General features: G+C 43.3%; 1 protein-coding gene across 2 annotated transcripts in view; it reads left to right on the plus strand.

Moving 5' to 3' along the window:
- Positions 1-12,654, plus strand: part of homer2 (homer scaffold protein 2) — a 37,968-nt gene that overhangs the window by 2,175 nt on the left and 23,139 nt on the right. For both annotated transcript variants that reach the window (XM_084354272.1, XM_084354271.1), the window contains exon 2: positions 12,087-12,243. In XM_084354272.1, coding sequence (XP_084210398.1) covers positions 12,087-12,243 — 157 coding nt within the window. The remainder of the gene's footprint in view (positions 1-12,086; positions 12,244-12,654) is intronic.

Genomic DNA, 12,654 nt, shown 5'->3' on the forward strand with positions numbered 1-12,654 from the left:
ATCAGAAAATTATTACATATAAAAAGTTGGGTGCTTCCCAAGGTCCAAGATGACGTCCTTAAAAGTCGTCCCAGCTCTCGACTAATTTATGTAAACTTCATGAACGCTTCCATCTGCGACTTTAAGATATTCATGCTAAACATGAGGCGAGGTGTGAGCTTGTTACGTAAAAAGTGCCACCCGGTTTCCTGAGCAGACATGTTTGTTTTTTTTTAATGTGTAAGAAACCAGTTGAACCGTCCTGACTCCTTCTCAAGAGTTTACTCATCGAGCAGGTTTACGACTGAATGCAGTCGATAGTTTTGTTGTGTCATGATGAAACCGGCCCAGCGGACCAGCAGCATTAATGCAGGACGTCACACCTACTGTACCGACAGAGACGTGACAGCACGGTTTCATTTTCCAGTTCCCTGGTTTCAGTCGGTGCCAACCGGTCGTATCGCCTGACAGCTGAATCCTTTTCAGGAGGTGGAAACAAACGAAGGAAATTTCATCCGGCCCGCCGTTCTTTAAACTCTCAGCTCAGGCTCACAGACAGGATTTTGTTTGCAGTTTAAACAAAATCTTATTTTTATCGTCAGTTAATCTTTTTAAATCAAATATATTTTTTTAGTCTGAAGAGTGAAAATAGTGAAAAATGCACAACACAAATTCTCAGATATTTTGTCGTAAGAAATGGCAAAAACAAAACACAAAACATATCAGATTATTAAATTGTAAATGATTTTTCTTTTAGTCAAGTAATAGTTCACATCCCAACTTGTCAGAGTCGGCAGTGATGTCAAAACCCCCAAATATTTAATTTATTTATCAAAAATGATTCAAGCCACATTTAAGAAACTAGAACCAGCAAATGTTGACATCTTTTGTGAAGAAGTGGCTTAAAGTTTTAGCAAATTGTTGCCAATTAATTAAAAACTCAGGCTTTTTTGTTTTAACTTATAATTTTGAAGTAAATACTGATTGCAGTGGTTATAAAATGACACCAGCTGCGTATTAAGCTTCGCCTTTACTTTGCTGCTCAGTCGGTTTCAGCACAAAGGAAGTGCATCTTTCATTGCGCAACCAAAACCAGCATTGTTTTCCCCGGTCACTGTCTCCCAGGTAACAACAGGTGGAACAACTGGAATGACTGTGGAAACTCTGAACTGTAAAACACAAACAAACTGAGGTAAAACCGGAGTGAAGGGACTCGATGGAGAGCGCTCGGTGTTGTTACAGACGGGACTTGAGAAATTCTCTCCACTCAGTCAGTAAGAAACAAAACCTACCGATTTATTAATACAACCAGGTGTTTTACTCTGCCCCGTCACAGGCCGGGAGGGAGGGGGGAGCTGAAAAGTTAGCGTCTATGTCCGCTTAAAAAATGGGTAAATCTGTTTCAGTCACGACAGTTGTCTACATTTTTAGAAAAAAACAAAAACTGTCCAATTTGACGTAATTAATTTGCTTGTTTTCCCAAACCGGCGCCTCTCATGATGAAAAATGTTCAGTTTCTTATGAACAAAGACGAGGAAAAGCAGCCGCAGCGCTTAAAACAAATGCAGATTATTTTGCTGTCAATAGGCTAATCAGTTAATCGTCTCGTCTCTGATTATTTCAGCTCCAAATTTAGTTTCGTCTCAAACAGAAGTGAAATTCAAGATGGAGTTCATGCACTGTGTTTCCTCCTGACTATAGTTTGTAGTGATGCAACGCTCCGGGCGGCCAGTCCATAAAGATAAGCGTGTGTTTGAGGGTGGGGACCGAAGATTGATTGTTTGTGCTGTTTGTTTTATTGTTTTTCTTCAGGTGTCGCTTTGTCCCTCAATCTCTTGGCTCCTAAATGGAGTTATAGATTAACTAACACACACACATGCACACACACACGCACACTTGCACTATCATTTCCAACCATGGATCCATTTCATGATGTGATCCATCAGTGCCCACTTGAACTTTACACATTTGTTATTGATCATCACTTGTCTATGACACGTTTTTATAACACTGTAAGTCTGCAGCGTGCCCAGTAAATCAAATATGTCATTCAAGATTTCTGCAGCGAGAAAGAAACTTCCAGTTATTGTATTTTTAAGTGCGGTTTCACAGATTAAAGTCCTGCATCTCTGGAGTTATTCCAAAATAAAGCTCTGATTGCCCGAGAGCCTCTTCTTACTGTCCAAGTGGTCACGCAGTCGGCGATGCAATCAGCATATTGCTATTTAAAATAATAATCCATGCTTGGAGCGGCCCTAACACTGGGATAGATGATAATCTCCTGGCAGGCCAGAGAGTGACAGCTAAAGGCTTAACACGCATTGATTAGGCTGTGTGACATGTGACGTGGCAGTGCGTCTCTTGGCCGCCGGGGAAGGAGAGTAGACCGGACTGTAAGCCTAATCTGAGTGTGTGCGAGGTGACGGTGGCGGAGGGGGAAGCACGGGGGTAGAAGCAGGTCTTACTGTTTTAGGAGTTGTGTGTAAATGAAAGCGGACAGACTGACGGCGGATTGGACGTCTCCTCACCAGATGGTTGAGGCCTAGGAGGCCATCTGCCGCCATGCTGTGCTTCTGTGGAGACTTCCTCGCTTCCTCTTTCTGCGAGCGCTCAGATTAAGTTGGGCTCTGCATCCTCCTGCCTCAGTGTGATGGAGGAGGACCTGCTGAGGTTGCTGGTTTGAATCTGGCCCGCTGCCTTTGTTCCCTCTCCCCAGTTTAATGAGCTGTTCTGGCATGAAGCACAGCTCAGTTTACTGCATGATGCCAAAACATTGGTGGTGATAATGAAGGTCACCTTCGATTAAAGGCGTTTACAAACACTGAACAAATGACTTGTGGAAAGGTTTAGAGTTGGACGATATAAAATAATACTGCAGTATTTTTAGACTATCATGATGTTTTGAAATGTTAGTACTGGGTGGCAGTATCATATATTACAATAATTTCGACTAGGAGCCGACTGATTCAGGGCTGTTACTGATTATTAGAAACAAACTATTATCATTCGTCATTTTTCACAATTTTCTGGCATTTTATAGACCAAACAACTACATTTTTAACTGAGAAATAATCACAACAGATCAGTCAACAATGACACTAATCATTTGTCGATTTCTGATTTAAATCATTAAGAACACCAGAGGTGGAGGTAACGAAGTACAAATACTTTGTTACTGTACTTAAGTAGATGTTTCAGGTACCTGACTTTCCCTCCCGACACCTGACCACAAACATCTGAACTTTCTCCTCCTCACATTTTCAAAACAGGCTCGTTACTTTAGTTTGATGTATTTGAGGGGAATTATGGATTATTTTTATTTGTCGTCATCGCACGCCGCCTTCCCAACATCAACATCACAGCCTATCAGAGCACATCACGCACGGCAGACACAGCGAGACCAAACAACATAAAAGACGGAGACGTCAGTGTCTCGTATCTGCAGAGAGTTTCTTATTTTCTCTCTTTGTTGCTGCTCGGGACGCTTTACCAACCCAACATGTGGCTATTTGACGTCCTGGGAATGAGACTCAACAGTCAACTATCTTTGTGGTGCGTTCAGGAACAGCTGGGACAAATCCTACTGACTCTACCTTTAACTTTAATAGTCTTTGAATTATATTAATATGACGTGAGCTTCACTTAGCTTTGACCACAAATGACTTTCAGAGGGAGACTTTTTACTCTGATACTCTGAGTACATGTCAGAGCCTGTACTCTATTACTTTTACTGGAGTAAATTTAGCATTGTGACATTTTGCAGCAGTTTTTTTAACTGATAAATGTATGTATTTTTCCAAGACAACGTTTCAGTATTTGTCCCAGTCAGCGGGGATCTTGGAGTCGTTACAGTGTCTGCAGGCATACCCGCCCTTTCTATGACCTTCTGACATCATTAGTAGAGCAGCGTGTTTACTGCGATAAAAGCCCAGGTGGTGTTATAGTGATGATCCCACAGAGCTTTCCTCTCCTGCCTACTCTGCTCATTCACTCAGACAAAACGCCGCTCTCACTAATAAGGCCGCTGTGCTCTCCAGCAGGCCTTTCAGGTGAAAAATGACAGAGAGCCTCAACTCGGTTCATCTGACGTATGAACAGGATTACACCGGCTAATGAGAATTCAAGTTATTACATCCAGTCTATGTTCACAAATGGGTGGTGGCGACGCATTTGTTTCTAATTATCCCTTTTCATATTGGCAGAGTCACCAGATCTGCGCTCCCTGTGACCTACATATGAGCTCCTCGTTTCCCCTCTCAGACAGATTTGGGAGAAGATGTTCTTTTGTTACTCGGTGCCACAGAAAAGTCACTTGGCGTATTGTTGTGAGTGCCGGCAGAGAAAGTGAAGAAGGAAACGTGTCGGTGTTCCTCCCCCCGCTGCACTTTACGTATCTGACAAGTGACTAATGCAGCTTTTGTCACTACAGTCACTTTGAACAGACAGAAACGCAATCTGCGTGTGTCGTCAGACCACTTAGGCTCAAAGATGGATTTTTCTACATATCCTGCTAATGATCTTGAGTAAAGGACGTGTCCTGGCGATTGTCCTGCTTTAGTGCCCGTCTCATCAGGACAACTTGACCGTCCTGAATTTGACACAACAGAACTTGAAGTGGTGCATTGACGTAATGTGTTCACCGCACATCAGCATCCTGAAAGTACCTCCGCTGCTCCCTAAAGTCGTCTTTTGCTCGCTGTGTGTGTGTTTTCCTCAGGTCACTGACAATAACGAAATGCATCTCACTGTAAATGTCTCCTCAGGTTTGTGTTTTTGCCCCTCTGGAGGTTTCCAAGAGGGACATGACGAAATATTTCTCCACAGGCCAGTGACCTTATGAAGTCCCACCGGCAGAGAGATGTTGTCTCGCTAATGAAGAGATCTTATTACAGCGCCGCAGCCTCGCTCGTATCATCGTGCCCGTGGGTCTTCACCCAGCAGGACCCGGATGAACGGTTGACGCTGTTTAGTCGTTCTCGGGCCATTTCACACTCCAAACATGGTGTAAACCCAGACGTTGTGTGTGTTGATGCTATCTCTCTGCTGACCCATTTTAGAGGGAGACGACGCCTCTGTAACAATGCTGCCGGTGAAACTTCACCTGTTTTCATCCATGAAAATGTTGGCAGTATATAACCAATGTTAAACCCAGCGCCCCCCCCCCAATCTGCCAAATGTATAAACTGTGCAGCCCCCAGTCAGAATGATTGTGTGTCCTTGTATGTGCGGCCTCGTGTGTGCTGTGTGAAGTAACGTTATGTTCGCTCTCTGCTGGAACGTGAAGAATGCTGCAGCGCTCGTATCTGAAACTGCTGATTGCTGTCAAACACGGCGACAAAGCCCGTTTGACCTCAGACTCCCCGATCGCACATCAATATCCAAAACCGCTGACATGCGTCACTTTCTTCGGCCGGAGGGCTGGAGGACTGTGATTGACGAGTAAGAGTTTGTTTGGGGAATGAGCCCGGAGTGGATTATTAAACTCAGGAATCCGGACGAGGCTGTTTTCCCACGTACCTGAATAGTTCAGGTGTAGCAGAAACCAAACATGACTGCAAAAAAACCACCATCCAAACACTTATTTAAAAACATAAGCTGCCTGCGTATGTTCTCTCAGGACACGGTGTCATCCTGCATCATCTTAAACTGTCGTCTTTTAAGCGGCAGGATTATCCCAACTCTTAGCAAACTTCACTTAAAGCTCTGGAGAATGCTGTGTTTAGGTAAACCTCGGGTAGCGACGAAGCTAACAGTTCACAGGATTTAAGAGAATAAGAGGCAGGTAGGCTGAGTCGTGCATCACTCAGAGCATTGCTGCTCCATATTCCTCAGAGGTAATGTAGTGAATTTATTCACTTGCACACTTTTCCTCCTCAGAACTGGAATCAAAGCTGCGGGGAGTTTGTGTGCATTCACTGTTTTTTATGCTACAGCAGGGACCACGTTGAAAATCTCTAACTCTTTTTTATTCATGGTTTATTTGATCAGATACGACTTTTGATTTCTTTCTTCTTCAATAAGACAAGAGGTGTTTCACAACAACGGCTTATTTTTTTTCGTGGTGCTTTTTGCAGGAAGTGTTCAACAATAAATGAGAGCGAAATTCAACTTTGTTACAAAGTTAGATGTCTAAAACCTGAGTCAACCGTCTTCTTAAGTAGATTAATCAGTGATCTTTGGCAGTGTTTGTAACTGAGAGCAACCCATCCGAAGTCTTTTGCCCTCGTGTCGTGCCCTCGCCCCCCTTTCGCCTGAAAACAGCAACTCTGATTTGACTGCCGATGAATACAATTTCTGACAGCTTTGCCAATTTAATAGCATAAATTTGAGGTATTAGGAGCCCAAATCTGACGACCAGGCAGGCAAACAATCATTATGTTGTGTGATCGGAAAGAAATAGTGGATGACGAGTGTCCTCTCCAGTCCCCATCTCCATCAAAGTGGACAAACCTGACGCACACAACAACCTTGTCCAGGGTTAGTTTTTGTGTCATCTATCGTCTGTTCTGTCATTGAGACTCTTTATTTAGCTGTTTTTATTACGTCTCCTTCCAAAGATTCAATTCCTCAAGGTTGTGCCAAATTAAGCAGCTCGAGTGCCTGCTGTCATTGAAGCAGAAGAGGGACAAACCAAATACTGAGAGATTCTGAAGTTCAAGGACTTTTTGTTTTTCAGGATTCAAGTGTTCGCTCAAACTGCTACAGCCGATATTATAGTTTGTAATGAAAAAAAAATATGTATATTACATTAGAAACAAATGCAAAATATCTTGACTTGTGTTTTCAGACTTTTGGACCCCGCTGTAGATTAATTTAATGTAAAGAAAACATATTTATAGGTGCGATGCCGAGCTTTCCCAACACTCGGGTACCTGGCTGCCATCGTGTTCCTTCGTTCTTAATTTATTCACAACACGAGTGCTGCATCATCAGGATGGATGGGCCTGAGGTGTCTGTGTAGGTGTACGTAGGCAAAGACCAGCAAAGACTCTCTCAAACCACCACCACCACCACCAACACCCCCCCCCCCAACACAGAAACACACACACCTGTAAATAATTTAAAGCACCAGATGGGGGGCAGAGAAACCCGACAGTCGGCACTAGAAAGAAGTCAGCGGCCGTAAAGTCCCGTAATGTCGTCTCCTTGTTTTTTATCCACTGAAATCAATCAACGTAATGCTTTTTTATCTGGGAAAAGCAGATCACTGGATCCCAGCGACAGTTGTGTGAGTGCGTCCATGTGTTCGGCGTCGGCCTTTCACTTCTCTTCTCCTGCCAGTGTGAGCTGGCTCCAGACGCTGCCACTGCAAAGGTCAGCGCGTGTGTGTGTGTGTGTGTGTGTGTGTGTGTGTGTGTATGCACAGCAACAACAGTGATCTGCATAATGGGTTTTGTTGTTCCCAAAACAGATGAAGACTGAGATTAGGCTTAAAGCGGACAGTGAATTTATTAGGCTTTCATTTCTGTGAGAACCATAATCCCAGAGGAAGCAGAAGCTTTATTAGCTCATGAATTTTTTGCTGCCCGCCTGCTCGTCTGTCTGACATTATTTGCAGCAGGACGTCATAGCGGTGCATTAAAGTAATACTGAACTCAATGTCCCTTCTCACAACTTGCTGTTATAAGTTACAAACACAACGGGACCATCTGCACGCTGCTGATGAAGCCTCTGCCCTGTGATGTGTTGATGTTTCTGTTGGCTTCAACAGACGTTTGTTTGTTAAAAAACATGCTCTCAGATGATTTGGATACAGGCATATTTTTCTTACCGCATCCTTGTGCAATATTTGTAATGGTTTTTATTGTGCATGACTGATTTTTTTTTTTTTTTTTTTTGCTGTGCCAAGCAAAGTGTGGCTGCGCCTCGGCGTCCAGCTCAGCAGCCTCGAGCCCACTTCACACATTTTGTTGAAGCCCTTCATGTCATGAAAGTAAATGTCAGGACAAAAATGGAAAGCAAATTGAGGAAGAAAGAATACTAGAAAGTGTCGGTGACTCCAGAAGGTGATGACAGAAACCAAGTGGAGGGAGGCCTGACGGGTATTTTCATTATCGAGTAATCTGCTGATTATTTTCACGATTAGACGACTGATTGTTGCAGCTTCATGGGCCTCGTTAAAAAAACTGACTTACGATCAGTTCTGACCTTGAGTATGACTGAAGAAACAAACTAAGTTTAAGTCATTATTTATTAAACCGTCCTTTGACATGGTAATGATCTTATCTCTTTGCAAAGTCTAGTCTTGATGTGAGTGACTCTCCTGCTGGTGATGTTGCAGTTTAGGACGTATACATGTGCAAACCAGTGGTGAACTTTGCATTAGGGTGCATTAAGACTGTGCAGCGGTGACAAACTCCCCAGAGGCTTTGTGTTTGGCTTTGTTTTGTAACCTCTTGCTTCTGCTTTAGTTGCTTATTGTTGGAATTGCGTTTTGTTCAGGTAAAAACCGCGACGATGTGCTTTTAGCTGAGCTTCTTCGCGTTACGTGGGTGTGCTGCGTGACTATGTTGCTACATGATTAGCATGCCATTTTATGGTGTGTTGTGTAATTTAGAGGTTAATCCAGAGGTTAACGCACGCTTTAACTGATCAATAAGTATTTTCCGTTGAAGTTGCCGTTGTGTGTCGCGCTGCAAATGACACAACAGACGCTTTGAAATCCGATACGAGCGTCCAGGCTGAGATTCATCAGTAGAAATCCAATTTGAATCGCATTTCACACCACTTGAAAATGTGGTTTGGATGCCCTCCAGACTTCCTAAAATCAATCTGGATACGATCCGGATATGCCAAAAAAAAACCCACAGATTTGGGCTGGTAGTGTGAACACAGCCTTATGTGTTGCACAAGGACGCCTGAATGAATTTCACAGTGCCACTTTTTGGTGTGACTGTATTGGACCCATGAAGGCGAAGAAAAACATCGATGTGCATGTATTCAAGACGACAAACAGACCAATAAAATGTGTAACTGCGTCAATAACACGATCAGAAGACGAAGAGGACAGAATGAAAGAGGCGATATCAAAAAGGGTTTGCAACAACATTCACTTCACATTTTTATTCCCAGCATGATAAATACCTCCTCCTCTTCCGTCTCCACCGTATTCTTCATCGACATCCATTATTGAGCACTCGAGGTGTCCTCCGATCCCTCTCATCCAGCCACTCGACTTAATTATTCCTCACTCTCAGAACTTCATAGAGAGCGCCACAGCCTCCTGCACTCACCTTTTTCTAAATGAGAACTTCCAGTGGATCATTTTTTAAAGCTGCTGGGTCCAGTCTGTGCAAAGTGCAACCGGTTTTTCACTTTCAGCAGAGTTCGACTGTCGAGTGCCCGTATAGTTAATGTGGAACTGAGAAAGTGAGTGTAATGCAGGCGTGGTTATTTCTGACCACCGGCTGCACTCGAACGACGACCTCGAAATATTCTCGGATGCGACGTCGCGGCTGCTGATGTTGAATCTGGTAAAGCGAGAACATTTAGAAAAGCAAGTTCTTCTTTTCTTGTTTTAATCTGTAATTGTTTATCAAAGTTGCAAAAATAACTAATTTTGAGCGGTGTACGTTGCCCTCTGATCCTGCCCTCGGCCATTTTGAAGCTGTTATTTTCAGGGTTGGAAAAAAAAGTTACATAGTGTCGCTTTAAAACGATTACACCCAGTGGCTGTTTCTGAAATGGCTGAAGGGGAATTAAGGGTATCGATTTTAATTAGGTGCTGTGCGTTTTTTGTTCCAAGAGTTCGAGGGCACTAAAATTAAAAAGCTTACGACTCAATAAAAAGTCTTTCCAAAGTTCGGACCCGACTCGGAGCCGGTCAGCAGAGCGGGATGGATGAAGCATTACCGTCAGATAATGTGGTCGTAGTTTGGCGAATAGTTTTGTAGTCCAACACATCAACACCTTTTCTACAAAACATAAGAAACAGCCATTTTATTCTTTAAACAGAAGACAGAGGAGGATTTTCTGAACATATTTCACAGAAGCTTTCAACTCTCGATGTCCGACTCGGGCTGTTGTGTGACAGAGATGATAATCACAGTGTCTAGAGAGACGTCTGTGTGTTTGTCATAAAGAGGAGGAGCGCCTCCACTGTATTTTTTTCAGTCTGCGGTCATTCAAGTCTAACAGGCGGTCCGATCCCGCTCCTTCATCCCCCGTGTTGATGCTCTTCTGAATCACACGGCCAGCGAGCCGCTCATCGCCGGGAGGCAGATTACTTCACCCTCTCAGAGATAGATGACACGGGTTTGAACTTTTTCCCCCCCGTCACAGTCATTGTTGGGTTTTTTGGGCTCATTCTGTCTGGATTTGGCTCCGAGTTGTTAAAATTCCCACATGTGCAGCTTTTTGACTTCCTGATGATTGTCAGTTAAACCGAAATTGATATTAGATAAAGGATTTGGATTCAGTAAGAAGATTCAGAACTGGATTTTGGATTTGATGACTGAAACTCCGCTTGAGTCATGTGATTAGAGATGATTCAGAGAAGCTCAGCAGAGTTTTCATTATGTTATTATTCCCGAGATGGGCGAGGATCCTGTTAACATAATGTTTCCCAATGCAGTTGTAGTTTGTACTATAAAGATGATTCACCACTGGTTTTATTTCAGGGTTTTAATTGAAAACATTATTTCACCATTGACGTTAATAGCTTTAAATGCGTTTAGTCCTCATGGTTCTCATGTCACTCATTAGTTTGTTGTTGGAAGAACTTTGTTACTGTTTAACTGAAGTTTGTGACGGTCACTCAGACCTCAGCGCCAAACACAGTCAGCCCAGTCACCAGAGTAAATGTCAGCAATGTGGTTTCTTTAAGCCACAGATATGTGTGAACTTTCTTTAAATCTTTATGCCTCTGTGCCGGCAGCAGACGTGGCCGGAGGCATTAAGGTTTCAGGTTGTCAGTGCGTACGCACACACGTCCATCTGGCCCATTATTGGTGACGTGATATCTTTAAAACAACTTGAGGGAATTTTTTTCAAATTTGGTGCAAATGTTCACTTGGACTCGAGGTGAACTGATTTAGATTTTGGTGGTCAAAGGTGAAAGGTCACTGTGACCTCACAAAACACATTTATGGACACAATAATTGTGATTAAAATTTTACACAAATGTCTGATAGGATAAAGAGATGAAGATGTGGCATTTGATTTCCAAAAGGTTAGAGGTTAAATGCACAATGGCATCATAATACGCTGCTAAAAGAAATATTATATTTCTCTATTTCTTCTAGTCTCAAACTGACTCGGTGTAACTATGAAGTTGAAGTGTCACTAGTGTACGTGGCCTATGACACAAGTATTTAACGAGTCAGTGGTTTGCACGTTCACTGCCAACATTTTATCCTGGTGACTGGTCTGAAACAATCGGTGTCAGCCAAACACAAAAAACACTAATGGTAATTTCCCAGTGCCCAGTGTGTCATCTTCAGATTGCTTCTTTTGTCCAACCAACGGTCCAAAGACTCTTCATTTACTGTCATAGCTGACAAAGACCTGCAGCAAATCTTTACATTTAAGGAGCTGGAACCAGCTCCACTGTTTTGACTACAGATCTAATGAGTCCCTGGACAAATATGAAAACGTATGAATGTTGTGAACGAAAACAGCTTCACTTTAAAATATTTGTTTTTCCTCCTGGAGAGTCACAGTGATGTCAGCCTTCTGTTGTTCATTTTGAAGTTTACAAGACGACAGCGACTCTTCTCTTGTTTTGACTGCGTTACCACAAGTAGATAATTGTCTCCAATATATTTGTTGCCCTGGGAAAATCCTCCCTAAGACAACAGATGTGAGTGTGTACACATGTATACAAGTGCTCAGTCTCACGCAAACACCCAGACGTGTGTTACTGTCACCTATGAGAGGGAAGGTGGTGTTGATGTGCTAATAGCTTTGGGTTGCTGTAAGGATTTAGAGGTTTGTGTTACATTATCACCAGCCCGACTCTCAGGACTCTGCTTCTCTTGAGACGTAGCAGAGTCTCTGCAGAGAACACAACACACACACATGGAAACTGTGTGTAACTGATCCGCTGTTACATATAGTGTGTCCTTACCTGCAGCGATCCGTGTCTCATATTGTCCTCTGCTCTCCAGGGAGCAGCCGATCTACACCACCAGGGCCCACGTCTTCCAGATCGACCCGACCACCAAGAAGAACTGGGTCCCTGCCAGCAAACAGGCCGTCACCGTCTCCTACTTTTACGACAGCACGCGTAACAGCTACCGCATCATCAGCGTGGACGGAACCAAGGTATGTAATCAATTCAGAAAGGAGATGACGGGGAAACATTACTGCACTCATGAGAGACGGCGCAGACTGAGGGAGAGCACTTAAAGCAGCAACTGAACAAAAGGAACGATGATGCGTCTTAATGTGAGCAGCTCGTTGATCAGCGTCAGTCCAACAACAGATCGTCTGAGAGTTTTGTGCTTCTGATGTGAGGAAATCAGAACATCGCACTGTAACAAGATGAGAATACGCACACACATCAACCGGTCAGCTGTTTTAATGGAGCTGAACATATCTTTGTGTTGTGACAGCGCCGTGTTTGTGCTCTCGTTAAGTTTAGGCACAGAAAACACTTGTTAAAAGTTCGGAAAAGATCAAGTTTTTGGTTAAAATACATGTTGAGCATGTCGAGCAGCAGTCACCGGCTGGGCT

This window comes from Pagrus pagrus (assembly GCF_965226575.1).
Source record: "Pagrus pagrus genome assembly, chromosome: 1".
NCBI lineage: Eukaryota > Metazoa > Chordata > Actinopteri > Spariformes > Sparidae > Pagrus > Pagrus pagrus.